Source organism: Oncorhynchus clarkii, chromosome 7 (assembly GCF_045791955.1).
Source record: "Oncorhynchus clarkii lewisi isolate Uvic-CL-2024 chromosome 7, UVic_Ocla_1.0, whole genome shotgun sequence".
Classification (NCBI taxonomy): domain Eukaryota; kingdom Metazoa; phylum Chordata; class Actinopteri; order Salmoniformes; family Salmonidae; genus Oncorhynchus; species Oncorhynchus clarkii.
The window spans coordinates 56,313,110-56,332,572 of NC_092153.1; the positions used below are offsets into that span (position 1 = coordinate 56,313,110).

General features: G+C 42.2%; 1 protein-coding gene across 2 annotated transcripts in view; it reads left to right on the forward strand.

Annotated features, from left to right (window-relative positions):
* Nucleotides 1-92: 92 nt before the first annotated feature.
* Nucleotides 93-19,463, forward strand: part of LOC139413511 (S-adenosylhomocysteine hydrolase-like protein 1) — a 61,922-nt gene continuing 42,551 nt past the window's right edge. Inside the window, exon 1 of one of the 2 annotated variants that reach the window (XM_071160994.1) lies at nucleotides 93-619. In XM_071160994.1, the coding sequence (XP_071017095.1) occupies nucleotides 431-619 (189 nt within the window). In that variant the 5' untranslated portion in view covers nucleotides 93-430. Of the gene's footprint in view, nucleotides 620-16,278; nucleotides 16,564-19,463 lie in introns of those variants that run through there. The other variant, XM_071160995.1, reaches the window with a different exon arrangement.

Below are 19,463 nucleotides of genomic sequence, written 5' to 3' on the forward strand. Positions count from 1 at the left end.
CGCCACTGGGGAGTAGGCTGGGAAGCTGATTCTCAATCAATGTTTTTAGAGCAACCTCAACAACGAGATGCTTGAGCAAACGAAGGCAGAGGAGGCTCGCATCCCCCGCCCACAATTTCAGGTGACAGCTAGGCAAAACAGGCCGTTCACAACTTGCTGCACGCCAAGGAACTGCGCAGGCAACGAACCGTTTTATGACAGCAATTACTACACTGTAGTTTGTAAATATAGAATTACCAACTGATACACCAAACGGCTGTTAATTAATTGTTTCTAAATCGTGTGAATTGCAGTCCAGCTGCACAAAAAAAATCCCTCTTCCGCAATATACCGAACAGTGGGGAGAAACTCGAATCCTGTAGCTAACTTAACTAACGTTAGCTATACCACGGGCTAACTAATTTGTTGTACGTTTTAATTATTTATCGAAATGTCAGACACTCCGGGGGACGGAAAGTTGGAGCTGAAACAAGCCAGCAAAGAAGTAAAGGAGAGCGAGAATGTGGCTGAAAAATACTCAGCCATGACCGTGAGCAAGAACAGCGAAATTACCATGGGTGAACTGTCAGTGTCGTCTGCTGCGTTCAGTGCGGTCCCTATTCACAAACCCGTTAAAAAGGTAAGACACATTCATTACGTAGCTAGCTAGTGAACAACTTGCTACTTATGAGTTTGGTTTATTTTATTGTCTGGGTGGTCATCACATCATGTCCCATTTCAGGATGTCCCTACTAAGCATAACGTAATTCACATATGTTCACTTCGTTAGCAGCTTCTGAAGTCCAACCATTCATTTTCAATGCATGTACTATTTATTGTATGTGAACGCTGTTGGTACAGTACGTCATCCACCCCCATATACCCAGAGTAGGGCACAGTGTTACATTAATTAGATTTGTTGGTCACAGGTTGTCAGCTACAGTTAGGCCTAGTATTCATTTAAAGTGGAGAAACTTCACACAAACAAACAAATCTGCACACTTAATTCAACTTCAGGATCCCATTGAAAAGGCAGTGCTTATTAGCAGTCTGGGGGCGATTCCTCAAGAAAGTAGAGCAAAAAAGGAACGTGACTTTTTTGGGATTGTCACAAAATGTAATTCATAAAATGGTCCTTTGGAGGAATGCGTATTGACATATATTTGACATTTATATTTTAAAGCATATTGAGAAATAATGAATCAAAGTTGGCCTATTTAAGACAATTTGACCCTACCCAGGAGCATTGCAAGACACCATTACTGTTGAACTTAATGTTGTCATTTGAAACATCAATATGTTCTAAAATCAGTAATACATTTCATTATGCAAGATCTAAATGTACATTTTATTATATGGTTTTGAAAATTATGTACATTTATATCACATTTATATTCAATGTATTGTATTTTGTTGTTTTTTGGGTACTTTTTACCCCTTTTTCTCCACAATTTTGTGATATTCAATTGGTAGTTAGTAGATGTCGACCGATTATGATTTTTCAAAGCCGATACCGATTATTGGAGGACCAAAAAAAGCCAATACCAATTAATCGGCCATTAAAAAAAAAAAAAAAAATGTATTTGTAATAATGACAATTACAACAATACTGAATAAACACTTGTTTTAACTTAATATAATACATAAATAAAATCAATTTAGTCTCAAATAAATAATGAAACATGTTCAATTTGGTTTAAATAATGCAAAAACAAAGTGTTGGAGAAGAATGTAAAAGTGCAATATGTGCCATGTAAGAAAGCTAACGTTTAAGTTCCTTGCTCATGACATGAGAACATATGAAAGCTGGTGGTTCCTTTTAACCTCCTGGAACTACCCATCCTGGGTTCCGGGAGAATTGCCATCAACTACACTAATTAGCAGAGCGCAACGGTCAAAAAATATTACTAGACAATATTAATTTTCATGAAATCACAAGTGAAATATAGTGAAACACAGCTTAGCCTTTGCTTAATCACCCTGTCATCTCAGATTTTGAAATTATGCTTTACAGCCAAAGCAAGACAAGCGTTTGTGTAAGTTTATCGATAGCCTAACATAGCATTATGTCCAGCTAGCAGCAGGAAGCTTGGTCACGAGAATCAGAAAAGCAATCAAATTAACCGTTTACCTTTGATGATCTTCAAATGTTTTCACTGACGAGACTCCCAGTTAGACAGCAAATGTTCCTTTTATTCCATAAAGATTATTTTTATACCCAAAATACCTCAGTTTGTTTGTCACGTTATGTTGAGAAATCCACCGGAAATACCAGTCACGACAACGGCGGAAAAAAAATCCAAATTATATCCATAATATCAACAAATATGGCAAACGTTTTTCTATAATCAATCCTCAAGGTGTTTTTGAAATATCTATTCGATAATATATCAACCGGGACAATTGGCTTTTCAGTAGGAGAGAGAGGAAAAATGACTACCTCTGTCTTTTACGCAAGAATCACTCAGAGCCCTCAGCTGGCCACTTACGCAATGTAGTCGTTTACGCTCATTCTTCAACATAAAGGCGTGAAACTACGTCAAAATGCTGTAGACACCTTAGGGAATACGTAGAAAAAGGAATCTGGTTGATATCCCTTTCAATGGCCAATAGGGGTGCATAGGAACACAACGGTTTCAAAATAAGAGGCACTTCCTGATTGGATTTTCCTCAGTGTTTCGCCTGCAATATCAGTTCTGTTATACTCACAGACAATATTTTGACAGTTTTGGAAACTTTAGAGTGTTTTCTATCATAAGCTGTCAATTATATGCATATTCTAGCATCTGGTCCTGAGAAATAGGCGGTTTACTTTGGGAATGTTATTTTTCCAAAAATGAAAATAGTGCCCCCTAATTGATTAGGTGAGGTTGATGAAATGCTTATGTATGTTATGTTGTGAATTTGAACATGAATTATGTGCCTATTTAAGATTACTCTGTTTTTCGTACGATGTACCCAATGATTAATGAGAACTTGCTATGTCCTCATTGTGGTTTTACAGATTTGTTTAATACGTCTTTTTTATTCACTTTTGTAATATTTATGAAATGCATATTGTTATACTGTATTTGGCAGCACTTGTTTTTCCTTTGCCTCCAACCCCTTTCGATGTGTGGAATGGATGTGGGTGGGGCTAGGTCAACATAAGGGTGCAAAAAATGTTTTTAATTCACAAAAGCTCTGACGAAGGCAGTGAGGCCGATACGTAAGCTTATTAAATATCAGTGATAATATCAAGAGCAGTGTGCGGTTTCCTTTTTCCTTCATCTTGTTCAACTGTTGCCATGCAAAAAAGATTGCTAAGATGTGGGAGTGCCTTTTGAATTTTGCTATACTCGTATTAACATCTGCTGACCATGTGTATGTGACAAGTAAAATTTGATTTGATGCTTGGGGTCATAGTCCATTTGGAGGACCCATTTGCGACCAAGCTTTAACTTCCTGACTGATGTCTTGAGATGTTGCTTCAATATATCCACAATTTTCCTATCTCATGATACTATCTATTTTGTGAAGTGCACCAGTCCCTCCTGCAGCAAAGCACCCCCACAACATGATGCTGTTGTGGGGGTGCTTCACGGTTGGGATGGTGTTTTTCGGCTTGCAAGCCTCCCCCTTTTTCCTCAACATAGAGATGGTCATTATCGCCAAACAGTTCTATTTTTGTTTCATCAGACCAGAGAACATTTATCCAAAAAGTAGTCTGGCTTTTTTATGGAGGTTTTGGAGCAGTAGCTTCTTTCTTGCTGAGCGGCCTTTCAGGTCATGTCGATATCGGACTCGTTTTACTGTGCATATAGATACTTTTGTACCCGTTTCCTCCAGAATCTTCACACGGTCCTTTGCGGTTGCTCTGGGATTGATTTGTACTTTTCGCACCAAAGAATGTTCATCTCTAGGAGACCTGAGCGGTATGAAGGCTGCGTGGTCCCTTGGTGTTTATACTTGCGTACTATTGTTTGTACAGATGAAGGTGGTACCTTCAGGTGTTTGGAAATTGCTCCCAAGGATGAACCAGACTTGTGGAGGTCTACAAGCCAGGACATCATTTTCTGGAATTTTAGTCAACTTAGTGTATGTAATCTTCTGACCCACTGGAATTGTGATAGTGAATTCTAAGTGAAATAATATGTCTGTAAACAATTGTTGGAAAAAATACTTGTCATACACAAAGTAGATGTCCTAACCGACTTGCCAAAACTATACTTAGTTAATTAACAAGAAATTGGTGGAGTGTTTGAAAAACGAGTTTTAATGACTCCAACCTAAGTGTATGTAAACTTCCGACTTCAACTGTATATCTGTTCCAGAGCTTGTAATGTTTACAACAAGAAAGTGGGTGGGGTTGATCATCTTGACTAACTGAGGAGCTATTACAATGTTGTGCACACAGGCAGAAAATGGTTGAAGTATGTGTTTTGGGGGATGCTCAACATCATAGGTACACTTCAACTATGACAGACAAAATGAGAAAAAAAAATCCAGAAAATCACATTGTAGGATTTTTAATGAATTACTTGCAAATTATGGTGGAAAATAAGTATTTGGTCACCTACAAACAAGCAAGATTTCTGGCTCTCACAGACATGTAACTTCTTCTTTAAGAGGCTCCTCTGTCCTCCACTCGTTACCTGTATTAATGGAACCTGTTTGAACTTGTTATCAGTATAAAAGACACCTGTCCACAACCTCAAACAGTCACACTCCAAACTCCACTATGGCCAAGACCAAAGAGCTGTCAAAGGACACCAGAAACAAAATTGTAGACCTGCACCAGGCTGGGAAGACTGAATCTGCAATAGGTAAGCAGCTTGGTTTGAAGAAATCAATTGTGGGAGCAATTATTAGGAAATGGAAGACATACAAGACCACTGATAATCTCCCTCGATCTGGGGCTCCACGCAAGATCTCACCCCGTGGGGTCAAAATGATCACAAGAACGGTGAGCAAAAATCCCAGAACCACACGAGGGGACCTAGTGAATGACCTGCAGAGAACAGGGACCAAAGTATCACAGCCTACCATCAGTAACACACCAAGCCGCCAGGGACTCAAATCCTGCAGTGCCAGACGTGTCCCCTGCTTAAGCCAGTACATGTCCAGGCCCGTCTGAAGTTTGCTAGATAGCATTTGGATGATCCAGAAGAAGATTGGGAGAATGTCATATGGTCAGATAAAACCAAAATATAACTTTTTGGTAAAAACTAAACTCGTCGTGTTTGGAGGACAAAGAATGCTGAGTTGCATCCAAAGAACACCATACCTACTGTGAAGCATGGGAGTGGAAACATCATGCTTTGGGGCTGTTTTTCTGCAAAGGGACCAGGACGACTGATCCGTGTAAAGGAAAGAATGAATGGGGCCATGTATCGTGAGATTTTGAGTGAAAACCTCCTTCCATCAGCAAGGGCATTGAAGATGAAATGTGGCTGGGTCTTTCAGCATGACAATGATCCCAAACACACCGCCCGGGCAACGAAGGAGTGGCTTCGTAAGAAGCATTTCAAGGTCCTGGAGTGGCCTAGCCAGTCTCCAGATCTCAACCCCATAGAAAATCTTTGGAGGGAGTTGAAAGTCCGTGTTGCCCAGCAACAGCCCCAAAACATCACTGCTCTAGAGGAGATCTGCATGGAGGAATGGGCCAAAATACCAGCAACAGTGTGTGAACCTTGTGAAGACTTACAGAAAACATTTGACCTCTGTCATTGCCAACAAAGGGTATATAACAAAGTATTGAGATACACTTTTGTTATTGACCAAATACTTATTTAATTAATTTGGAAATAAATTCATTAAAAATCCTACAATGTGATTTTCTGGATATTTTTTTTTCTCATTTTGTCTGTCATAGTTGAAGTGTACCTATGATGAAAATTACAGGCCTCTCATCTGTTTATGTGGGAGAACTTGCACAATTGGTGGCTGACTAAATACTTTTTTGCCCCACTGTATGTGTTTTATACGTTGCCTTTGGAAAGTGTTTAAACCCTTTGACTTTTTCCACATTTTGTTACATTACAGCCTTATTCTAAAATGGCCTTTAAAAAATCCTCAGCAATCTACACACAACACACGATACCCCATAATGACACATTTTTGGAAATGTGTGTGTATATATATATATAAAAACATTCATTATTTACATAAGTATTCAGACCCTTTCTGCAGCATTGAAGGTCCCCAATAACACAGTGGCCTCCATTTCTTAAATTGAAGAAGTTTGGAACCAGCAAGACTCTTCCTAGAGCTGGCCGCCCGGCCAAACTGAGCAATTGGGGGGAGAAGGGCCTTGGTCAGGGAGGTGATCAAGCGAAAGGTGATCCGGCGAATGGTCACTGACCGAGCTCCAGAGTTCATCTGTGGAGATGGGAGAACCTTCCAGAAGGACAACCATCTCTGCAGCACTCCACCAATCAGGTCTTTATGGTAGAGTGACCAGACATAAGCCACTCCTCAATAAAAGGCACATAACAGCCCTCTTGGGGTTTGCCAAAAGGTACCTAAAGGACTCTCAGACCATGAGAAACAAGATTCTCTGGTCTGATGAAAACCATATTCAACTCTTTGGCCTGAATGCCAAGCATCATGTCTGGAGGAAACCTTGCACTATCGGTACGGGGAATCATGGTGGTGGCAGCATCATGCTCTGGGGATGTTTTTCAGTGGCAGGGACTGGGAGACGAGTCAGGGTCGTGGGAAAGATGAACGGAGCAAAGTACAGAGAGATCCTTGATGAAAACCTGCTCTGGAGTGCTCATGTCATCAGACTGGGGTGAAGGTTCACCTTCCAACATGACAACGACCCTAAGCACACAGCCAAGACAACGCAGGAGTGGTTTCGGGACAAGTCTCAATGTCCTTGAGTGGCCCAGACTTGAACCAAAGCGAACATCTCTGTAGAGACCTGAAAATAGCTGTGCAGCGACACTCCCTATCCGACCTGACAGAGCTTGAGAGAATCTACAGAGAAGAATGGGAGATACTCCCAAAATACAGGTGTGCCAAGCTTGTAGCATCATACCTAAGAAGACTGGAGGCTGTAATCACTGCCAAAGGTGCTTCCACAAAGTACTGAGTAAAGGGTCTGAATACTTATGTAAATGTGATTTAAAAAAACAAAATCATATACATTTGCAAACATTTCTTAATCTGTTTTTGCTTTGTCATTGTGAGGTAAAAATGTGTTAAGTGTTAATCGTTTTGATAGTGTCTACACAATGGAAGAATAAAGGAGTGTTATTCCTGTTGACCTGAATGAGGTGTCATTATAGAAAATGTTGTGCTCTTTAAAACCTAAGTTAACTTGTAATTGTCATGTGTGAGAGAATTAGCTTTATCTTGAAAATTCTCAGTAATCTACAGCAGCGTTCTAGACTTCTATTGGGGTCTAAAGTGTTAACAACCCGTGCTAGTTGTTGCTTTAGATCGTCCCTCTTTCTAAATTTCAAAAGCATATTTTCATATCTGTCATGAAAGTGCTCTCATTTGTTGTGTGCTTTGGAGAACAGTGTTTTCCTGCTAATTTCATTTTGGAACATTTGCGCTTATAGCTACTGCCGTGTGCGCATTTCTGTGCTTATAATGTGAAGAAATAGCCTAATAGTTTATTAACATTTTAAGCTAAACGCCTCATTGCTTTGAAAAGTTTTTTTTTGATGTTCAGTGGTTGTAATAATTTGGGATCTATCATCCCAAAAATATTTGTTTCTTGCGCAGAACGACAAGCTGACCAATCGAATAGGTCAACTTCTGTACTTCGGGGGATAGTAAGTTGACATAGGCTAGTGCTTTTTCTGTTCATTACTCATCTCGTTAGCTGACAAAGTAAATGTGGACAGTTCTTCTAACATCTCCCCGTCTTCTCTAGTAGCCTACTTCGGCGCTGTGAGGCCTGTGAGAAGGACCTGATTGCATGACAGGCATTGTCTATTAAGAATAGAGAGATCTGAGAGGGCAATGTGAGTGAGCGGTGCTTCGGTGCAGGGCGATTGGCAGCCGGGAGAAGGGAATTATGATGACTATATTCAGCCCAAGGGCACAACGGCCACTTTGGCCATCAGGCATGGATTGCAGCCACACAAGGGGGCCATGGCTGTTGATGCATGATGACAAGACCGAGTTTTCTCAATGTTCATTGTCTCTCAAACCATCAAGGAAGGAGGACGTTGGCCTTTGGAATTTTTAAATCAGTCTGCTCCCTTCTTGAAACAGTTGGTTAGAGTTTGTGTATATATTATGATGACATTTTGTCCCTTCTGTAAGGGTTTTTTCGGCTGTTCGGGCACACTCCATTTTTTTCCCCCGGGGCCAGCCGAAGTTTGGGAGTCGAAGGGGCGTGATTTTCTTGTTTTTCAAGCGAAGGTCTTTTAAGGGAGTATGTGAGCACACTCGTTCTGTTTGCCTATAAGCAAACTGTGTCTGCAAGTCTATCAAAAAGGGGAATACATGCACTGCAATTAATCCCAATTCGTAAGAGCCTTCACGATCCCTGCAATAAATCTTAGGGGTTGTAATTCACGACTCCGTTATGTGAGAGTCTGAGAGGGTTGAGTCTATCCTATGTACTGTGGGGGAGACAAGCTGAGAAACTGGAAATGGTACTCCCTCTTACTGGTCAGGAACGAATAGGATTGTTTTTGGGTTTTCCAACTCATGCCCTGCTGTAACATCTGCTACATTAGTAACACCTGCGCAACATCCCTGTGCAGCTCTATAAACCTCACTGGCTCTGCCAAGAACCAGTGACTTAACAAAAAGTGCCCTAGTAGCTACTAAAACCTCTTGGCTTATAGGTTTGTTTATGCACGGATATTATAGAAATGATTGGAGGCCGTCAACGCTTTTTAACAGTCCTTATTACAAAAATATTGTCGGTTTCAGATGCAAGGATTAAATGCAAAGTTCATAGTGCATAAATATATTTTTTTAACCTTTTTTATATTTTTGCATTGACTCAGTTTTCATTTTTTTCCCCTCTTTTTCAACAGTGTGTAGATCTCTCTCTTTCATTTTGCATTGATGTCATTGAAATAATCTTCCCGAAAACAGTAATAATTAGCTTGGATCTCATTAGAGAGAATTTTCTCTGCCTCTGAATAAACATTAGCTTGGAGCTCTCTCCTGCGTTAGCTCCCAGGAGCAGCCTGTCATATTACGCAAGCCGGTGGTGTAATGTTACACTCAAATGCATGTGTACACACATACGCACACTCACAAAAAAACACAGACACACACACTTTGTGGGCGTTATGCAATGCTGGTCCAGCAGGAAATGAAACCTTCTGGGCTCTTCAGAGAGCGGGCGTAATAAAAATCGACATACAGTTTGAGTGGGCAGCTGACATAATGTGAGTTTTTGTTACGTTTACATGTATTGGCCTACTTGAAATGATAATTCCAGTGAAGTGTATATATTATTCATTTTTAGGGAACTGAAAGAAAGACAGACCAGGAACTGTGGGTGACCAGTGATGCTGGGACTTGACCTTAGCTGTGTGTGGGTGTACTTTTAGCTCTAGCTCACTCTGTGTTAGTGTTCAGTTGAAGTAATACAACACAACTGAGCCAATGTTGCATTTGTTTAAAGAGAAAAGAGAATACAGCCACACATTACTCTTAAAAGCCACGCACTACTCCTGTCAGCCCGTCTGTTCCCCTCCCTGCTCTACCGCACCAAATGTCACTGATTTCTCCCCCCCCGAAACCCATTTCCTCCCACCTAAATCTGGCTAGTCTGTGGTCTAATCCACTATGAAAGCTTACAGCTGCTGATTCTCCCTTCTGTCGTACGGTTGGAAAATACATTTTTGTATTTGTTAGACCTCATCATGCCACCTACCTGTATCTTTTTCCATTCCTCAATCAGGGATTTTTCTGACATTGAAATTGTTAAGGCAGGCCGCTTAAGCGTTTTTCGGGATGCCTAAATCCAAACAGTAACTTTTTTGGGGGAAAAAAACTATGAAGTATGTAGAAAAGATCATGGACGTATATACACTGCTCAAAAAAATAAAGGGAGCACTAAAATAACACATCCTAGATCTGAATGAATGAAATATTCTTATTAAATACTTTTTTCTTTACATAGTTGAATGTGCTGACAACAAAATCACACAAAAATTATCAAAGGGAATCAAATTTATCAACCCATGGAGGTCTGGATATGGAGTCACACTCAAAATTAAAGTGGAAAACCACACTACAGGCTGATCCAACTTTGACGTAATGTCCTTAAAACAAGTCAAAATGAGGCTCAGTAGTGTGTGTGGCCTCCATGTGCCTGTATGACCTCCCTACAACGCCTGGGCATGCTCCTGATGAGGTGGCGGATGGTCTCCTGAGGGATCTCCTCCCAGACCTGGCCTAAAGCATCCGCCAACTCCTGGACAGTCTGTGGTGCAATGTGGCGTTGGTGGATGGAGCGAGACATGATGTCCCAGATGCGCTCAATTGGATTCAGATCTGGGGAACGGGCGGGCCAGTCCATAGCATCAATGCCTTCCTCATGCAGGAACTGCTGACACACTCCAGCCACATGAGGTCTAGCATTGTCTTGCATTAGGAGGAACCCAGGGCCAACCGCACCAGCATATGGTCTCACAAGGGGTCTGAGGATCTCATCTCGGTACCTAATGGCAGTCAGGCTACCTCTGGCGAGCACATGGCGGGCAGTGCGGCCCCCCAAAGAAATGCCACCCCACACCATGACTGACCCACTGCCAAACCGGTCATGCTGGAGGATGTTGCAGGCAGCAGAACGTTCTCCACGGCGTCTCCAGACTCTGTCACGTGCTCAGTGTGAACATGCTTTCATCTGTGAAGAGCACAGGGCGCCAGTGGCAAATTTGCCAATCTTGGTGTTCTCTGGCAAATGACAAACGTCCTGCACGGTGTTGGGCTGTAAGCACAACCCCCACCTGTGGACGTCGGGCCCTCATACCACCCTCATGGAGTCTGTTTCTGACCGTTTGAGCAGACACATGCACATTTGTGGCCTGCTGGATGTCATTTTGCAAGGCTCTGGCAGTGCTCCTCCTTGCACAAAGACGGAGGTAGCGGTCCTGCTGCTGGGTTGTAGCCCTCCTACGGCCTCCTCCACGTCTCCTGATGTACTGGCCTGTCTCCTGGTAGCGCCTCCATGCTCTGGACACTACGCTGACAGACACAGCAAACCTTCTTGCCACAGCTCACATTAATGTGCCAATCTGGATGAGCTGCACTACCTGAGCCACTTGTGTGGGTTGTAGACTCCGTCTCATGCTACCACTAGAGTGAAAGCACCGCCAGCATTCAAAAGTGACCAAAACATCAGCCAGGAAACATAGGAACTGAGAAGTGGTCTGTGGTCCCCACCTGCAGAACCACTCCTTTATTGGGGGTGTCTTGCTAATTGCCTATAATTTCCACCTGTTCCTATTCCATTTGCACAACAGCATGTGACATTTATTGTCAATCAGTGTTGCTTCCTAAGTGGACGGTTTGATTTCACAGAAGTGTGATTGACTTGGAGTTACATTGTGTTGTTTAAGTGTTCCCTTTATTTTTTTGAGCAGTGTATTTTAAAATCATAACCTTTGTTAAATCTCAATCACAAATAAAAGCTAGACAGTCGGAGTGAATTGAAAATTCCATAAACAATTAATTTAGCAGTATTGATTTAGTTTTTATGTTTGAGCAAAAGAACACGGCATAAGCCATGGGAATGCATTGAATTGCAGGAAGTTAGCTTTAAAACTGCAATATTTTCTCTCAGATCCATGAAGAAAGGTGTTTAATTGCATGAAATTGGCTTAAAAATGCAAAGATTTCTATACACCGCCAGGATGGGGGAAATGTTCTTTTAAATTCAGCCTCGCTGACCAGAGGATGAAAACAGAGTGGAGCGAGGAGGGGATTTAAAAAATGTTAGCCTCTGCCTTCTCTCTCGCTCCAATTTCTCTCTGGTACTGCTCAGCTGCAAGCAGTACCAGACAGGTGTATAAAATGGAGCACACAGCCATTGCAATCTCCAAAGACCAAACATTGGCAGTAGAATAGCCTCACTGAAGAGCTCAGTGACTTTCAACGTGGCACCGTCATAAAATTCAGTAAAAGAGATGTCCCTTTTTCAGCACCCTGTCTTACAAAAATAATTGGTAAAAATCCAAATAACTTCACAGATCTTCATTGTAAAGGGTTTAAACACGGTTTCCCATGCTTGTTCAATTAACCATAAACAATTAATGAACATGCACCTGTGGAACGGTCCCTAAGACACTAACAGCTTACAGAAGGTAGGCAATTAAGGTCACAGTTATGAAAACGTAGTACACTAAAGATGCCTTTCTACTGACTCTGAAAAACACCAAAAGAAAGATGCCCAGGGTCCATGCTCATCTGCGTGAACGTGCCTTAGGCATGCTGCAAAGCGGCATGAGGACTGCAGATGTGTCCAGGGCAATAATTGCTATGTCCGTACTGTGAGACACCTAAGATGGCGCTACAGGGAGACGGGATGGACAGCTGATAGTCCTCACAGTGGCAGACCACGTGTAACAACACCTGCACAGGATCGGAACATACCTGCGGGACAGGTACAGGATGGCAACAACTACTGCCCGACCTACACCAGGACCGCACAATCCCTCCATCAGTGCTCAGACTGTCCGCAGAAGGCTGAGAGAGGCTGGACTGAGGGCTTGTAGGCAACTACGTCGCCTATGGGCACAAACCCATCGCCGCTGGACCGGACAGGAATGGCAAAAAGTGTTCTTTAACGACTAGCATTTTTGTCTCACCAGGGGGTATGATTGGATTTGCGTTTATCGTCGAAGGAATGAGCGTTACACTGAGGCCTGTACTCTGGAGTGGGATCGATTTGGGTCTGTCATGGTCTAGGGAGGTGTGTCACAGCATCATCAGACTGAGCTTGTTGTCATTGCAGGCGATCTCAAAGCTGTGTGTTACAGGGAAGACATCCTCTTCCCTCATATGGTACCCTTTCTGCAGACTCATCCTGACATGACCCTCCAGCATGACAATGCCACCACGCACAGAACGAGCAGTATGGCTGATTTCCTGCAAGGCAGGAATGTCAGTTTTCTGCCATGGCCACGTCTGGGACCTGTTGGATCGGAGGGTGAGGGCTAGGGCCAATTCCCCCAGAAATGTCCGGGAACTTGCAGGTGCCTTCGTGGAAGAGTGGGGTTACCTCACAGCAAGATCTGGGAAATCTGGTGCAGTGCATGATGAGGAGATGCACTGCAGTACTTAATGCAGCTGGTGGCCATACCAGATACTGTTACTTTTGATTTTGACCCCCCTCCTTTTGTTCAGGGACACATTCAATATCTGTTAGTCGCATGTCTGTGGAACTTGTTCAGTTTGTCTGTTGAATCTTATTATGTTCATACAAATATTTACACACGTTAAGTTTGCTGAAAATAAATGCAGTTGACAGTGAGATGATGTTACTTTTTTTGCTGAGTTTAGAATGCCACCTTTCCAACAAGTCAGTTCTTCAAATTTCTGCCCTGCTAGAGCTGCCCCGGTCAACGAAGTGCTTTTATTGTGAAGTGGAAACACTGGTTGCACATTGGTTGCAACACTCACTACCGAGTTCCAAACTACCTCTGGATTAACGTCAGCACAAGAACTGTTCGTCGGGATCTTCATGAAATGGGTTTCCATGGCCGAGCAGCCGCACACAACCATAAGATCACCATGCACAATTCCAAGTGTCGGCTGGAGTGGTGTAAAGCTTACCGCCATTGGACTCTGGAACAGTGGAAACGCTTTCTCTGTAGTGATGAATCATGCTTCACCATCTGGCAATCCTACGGACAAATCTGTGCCCGAATGCATAGTGCCAACTGTAAAATTTTTGTGAGGAGGAATAATGGTCTGGGGCTGTTTTTTCATGGTTCGGACTAGGCTCCTTAGTTCCAATAAAGAGATCTTAATGCTACAGCATATAATGACATTCTAGATGATTCTGTGCTTCCAACTTTGTGGCAACAGTTTGGGGAAGGCCCTTTCCTGTTTCAGCATGACAATGCCCCTGTTCACAAAGTCGAGGTCCATACAGAAATGGTTTGTCGAGATCGTTGTGGAAGAACTTGACTGGCCTGCACAGAGCCCTTACCTCAACCCCATCGAACAACATTGGGATTAATTGGAACTTCGACTGCAAGCCAGTCCGAATCGCCAAACATCAGTGCCCAACCTCACTAATGCTCTTGTGGCTGAATGGAAGCAAATCCCTGCAGCAGTGCTCCAACATCTTATGGAAAACCTTCCCAGAAGAGTTGAGGCTGTTATAGCAGCAGAGGGGGGGCAACTCTATATTAATGATCATGATTTTGGAATGAGATGTTTGATGAGCAGGTGTCCACATACTTTTGGTCATGTGGTGTACCATTTGGATAGGATGCCTAAATTGACTAACAATGGAGAGATTATAAGCAACTGGGATTTCCTTTACTTTATGTGCACAGGTGAAGTCACTATTTCAACATTCTTCTTGATCCAGTGACTTCTTTAGCTTCTCGACTCTTACCCTCTGGTGACTTGTTGGCGACATAGAAACGTTATTACTCATCCTTGCCAGAGTTGATACTGACAACTTCATCTGTCTTCTGTTAATTTGGGATTTCCTTCAAGAACCAGAGATTTTGGTCTTGAGATCTTGTTTGTTTCTGCCTCTTGGAACGCTGGTCAGTGTTATCCAGTTACAGGTGTGCGCAGTATACCAACTGAGCCTTGTTACTTGCTTTTGGGGGAGGGTTTTGTTTTGTGTATCTGTGTTGTTCCCATACATCGTCAGTCGTGAGTGCAGCATCAGCTTGTTTCCCAGAACACTCTGCAGACAAATTGTCTGGAGATTAATTCAGGTAGGCGTCATGGAATCTATCATGGAGACGGCAGCCTGACCTCACTACTCAGTGGAAAGGAACACCTGTCCATCAAATGTGACAGGACGTAGTGTGAGCTAAATCCAGAAGGCAACCCTAGAGGATGACCTTGGCTCACCCACAGTGAAGTCCCCTGACTGACCAGGGTTAAATACAGCTCATCACTGACTGATGCTAATTCCCCTTATCTAGCCTACCTAGAAGCTTGTTCTCAGAAGCCTGTTCTTAGAAGCTTTCTTTCAGAATCATCATATCCGAGTGATATTGATCAAACTTTGTGGTGAAATACTCACGACCTAGCACTTTTGGCATTTTGATACTTGTCTTCAAAAACCTAATTGATGGATATTACCCAGGGAAGCGTGAAGCGTGCTTAAATAAAAGCTCCCTTTTCTGCAGCAGTGCGTTTTAGTATGGTTTATAATGTAATGAGGTCACTACTGATCCTCATCGTAGCATAGAGGAGCATGCTGACTTATTGGTCATTGGCTTGGCGGGTATTAGTATTAGCCGTGGGGAATTAAATGTCTAATGACTGACTGCTCATTCTAAAACCAATACTCTGGTGTGTACCACTACATCCTACACCCCATTTTAGTGTGTTTGTGTGAGTGTGTAAATAAGGTAAGATGGGTCAGAATAGTATTATTTTTTAGGCTGGACCAGATCTGTGGGCCTGGTCAGATCTGCTGGAGTGATTTTAGGCTAATGGAAACAGGCTTTAATTCCCTTTACATCATTTTTATTAGCCATCAACCTCAAGCTATCTATTAGCAAGCAGCCACTGCCAGGATTACATTTGATGGAAAGGGTCACGATACTCCCCAAATTAGTGTTTTTTTCTGGTTATGGGTGTGGCAAGGGGCGCGTCTACATTTTAGAGGATTTTAGAGACAGTGTAGACTTTTTTTTACATTTTTAAGCCAATTTCCCTCAATCCTACCTTTTTTTCTCCTTGGACCTAAGATGCATTTGTGCAGTTTTAAAGCTAATGTCCTTCAATTATACATATTCTGCCATGGAGCTGAGAGAGAATGTTGCAGTTTTAAAGATAGTTTCCTGCAATTCTATGCATTTTGCTATGGCTAATGCTGTGTTCTTTTGCTCAAACATAATAAAATCAATATAGCTAAATAGATTTTGGGGGGAATTTTCAATTCTCTTTGGTTATAAAAAAATATATATATAGTTCCATTATCGTTTTTACATACTTTATATCTGATTTGAGCCATTTACGTTTACACTGAAAGAGTCATTCCATTCCCGAAAATGTATTGCAAAAAATATAAGTATACATATTTTTAGACTGTTTGGACTTAGGCGACCCAAAAACAAATGCTTAGGCTGCCAGCCCAAGGATTACAATGGCAGAAAAATCCATGGAATAGAACATTAGCAGAGAGACGGTGAGAGGGAAAGACACCGAGACGATACTGCAAACAGCAGAAAACGACTCAAGTAAAGCACAGAAAAAAAGAGGGAAGATCATTTGTCAGGTGGCTGCTGGTGGGGGCTATGGCACGGCCCTCTTTTGCCCTCCTGGTGTGGAGATTTCCATGATAACAGGCGCTGTACGTAACAACCAGGAGAAGAGCTTGAGCACTGGTAAGGGATGAACATGGAACCTGTACGGCAAGTGGGAGGCATGGAGCTGCAAGCAGGAGCCATGGCACAGGCACACAAACACAGGGTGAGTGAGATTGGCCAGAGAGGGTGAGAGGATGGTTGAGAACCGCTCCATAGAAACCCTCTATGACTGCTCTGCAGCCTGACCTTGCTAAGGAAGATTATTTGAATTTAGTGTCATTTTTTGAGCCTTTTTTTGTTCTTCTTAGTTTATTGTTGGGAGAGATTGGGAGCTTTCAACACCCTTAAGGTGATATAAGTCTTATTGTAGAAAAGTTACAATGCAGCCAGCCATTTAATGAGGACTTTCTCAATTATGGTGGTTAAGGTAGAGAGCGACAATCTCTCGTAAGCATATGCTGTCAAATGTTCTTGTTTGTTTGCAGTTGATAGAGGTCAGCTTTCTGAAAGAGGATTATGGGTGTGTACTGAATTATTCTGTTGTGCTGTCCCAGTTCTTTACACAAATGCAGTGGATAATTGACTGAATGCAATAGAACGTAGTAAGGCTGAGTCCCTCTTGCCTGTAGTCTGGAATGGAAACCCTCATTTTTATTCATAGCATAAAGGGAAATAGAATAGGCCAACTGAAGAATCTAGAGAAACAGTGAAAAAATGTGTGTTAGAGTCTTGCCATGGACTCAAGTTGAGCCTCAGTTAAAGGAAATATAGGGAATGGAGGGAGCATATCCTGTGTATGCCAAGTAGTAGAAGAGACACATACTTACCTCTGCATCCCACACAATAAAATGCTCTTACACATACTGTATACCTTTACAACAACACATGAACCAAGAAAACAATCTTAATCTCTTTGTACTACTCGTGCTTTGGCAGAGTGCCTCTGGACTTTGAGCCCTTGTTCTTTTTAACACAGAGTCTGTTCTGTCTCTGTTGTTGCTGAATTTTAAGAAAGGATTGGGCTTGTGCACTTTGCAAGAATGAAAATAATTGCATTCCAAAGACAGTTTGTGGAGAAACCTCCCAATCCATCCCTCCCTGCCTCGACTTAGGGAGGAGGATAGAGTTACAGCTGCTGATGTGCAAGGTATTCATCTCAAATCTCAGGTTTGGTGGATTTAAAGCATGCAGAGATCACTGGCTCTTTCTAAAAAATAATAATATATATTTTTTAAAGGCTGTTTGTTTGGGAACCAGTGTCCTGCAGGCATACAATGTGATACAAGCACAAAATGCGCTGACAGTGGTAGATACAATCCAAACATAAACATGTCCATTGTTGATTCTCTGTATCCTGTCACTACCCAACCAGGTCCGCACCTGCATGTGGAGGTATGCACATTCAACCAGGACTGTGTGACCCCGACTCAACCTCCAGGGATAGGTTGCTACCCCGGGAATCTCTGGGACTCTGCAACTTGGCACTTGTCATGCCTCGACTAGACAGCAAAAACAAAACCTAAGATATTAATACTCGCTATTATACTGTTTGTTTCAGACACACTGAGTAATCTGTGGGCTGCAATCATGAGGATGATCTGAATCTGTGTAGGCATATGTGTGTGTGCGTCTGGGACTCTGTGCATGCCTTGGGGTTCAGTCTCTGGAGTTTACAATGATCTGAGAAAAGGGACCTATGAAATAGGATGCATTTTAAATTAGTTTCCACCATTGTCAACTCAGTCTTAACCTTGAATAGAGATTTATTGATTGGATTCACATGATTGCGTTTTGTCATTTTGCTATTGGTGCTTTATCCTTTATACAGACTCAATTGTTTGTGCAATGTTCTGGTGCAAAATGTGAAGTTGGTTAATTTATGGTCCCACTGCCTTCAATCTGTGTAAAGACCCACTGGCATGCTAACACCATATCCGGTGTTCCCCTCTGGCCTCCAGCCCGTTTAATATGCTTATGTTCTCACTGGATTCTTCGAATAATGGGGCGATTATCCCACCCACATTCACCTCTGGCTCTGTTTAGACCTCCCCAGTAACCACACGCAGGACATAGAGTGGGTTAGCAAAGCATGCAGTGGCTATGCAAGGGGTTATAGTTGCGTAATACCGTCATAGACCTTATCTGCTTACTACAGACTGCTAATGAGAGATACAAATATTCCACTCAAAACGTTGGTAGTTACCAAAGAACGAAGAAGCTGTAGGACCTTCTTGCTAAGAGAAGAAACCCTGTTCATAATGTCATTGTATAGGATTGTATAATGCTTTTAAAGCACCTTGGTTTGAAAGAGGTGTTTTATCTCAAGCCTGTCTTAGCATTGTTGTGTTGCGTGACTTCATGACACTACCTGTATTTGTATGAAACCTCTGAAACACGTCAGAAGGTGAATCTGTAAGAATGTGGGCAGTGGACGTGAGCAGGAAGTAGTTTTGACACATTTCCCTTTAGGGAGCTAGTTCTGAGAGCTGTAAATAGGCCTGGACTTCAGATGTGGTTCTCTGTACATTGGAGAGATGATTTGTTGTTTTTAAACTGGGCTCCATTGCAGCACAAAAACATTGTGACATCGCAAATTAAGACCATAGCCATTTGTACATTTGTACCATTTGTATCATGTTCCTCGATAACCATAATACTGTCCTACTGGACAGACCATGGAAATTGCACTTGGAATAGCCTTGCTAGTTCAGTGGAACTCTGGTCGACTGATTAATCGGAATGGCCGATTTAATTTATTTATTAATTTTGAGCGCCAATTATTTTATATCCATTTTTTAATTAATTAAAAGGCTTCTTTTTTTTTTTTATAAAATAAAAATGGTTATACCTTTTATTTAACTAGGCAAGTCAGTTAAGAACACATTCTTATTTTCAATGACGGCCTAGGAACGGTGGGTTAACTGCCTTGTTCAGGGGCAGAACGACAGATTTTCACCTTGTCAGCTCGGGGGATCTAATCTTGCAACTTTACAGTTAACTAGTCCAACGCAAATAACGACCTGCCTCTCTCTCGTTGCACTCCACAAGGAGACTGCCTGTTAC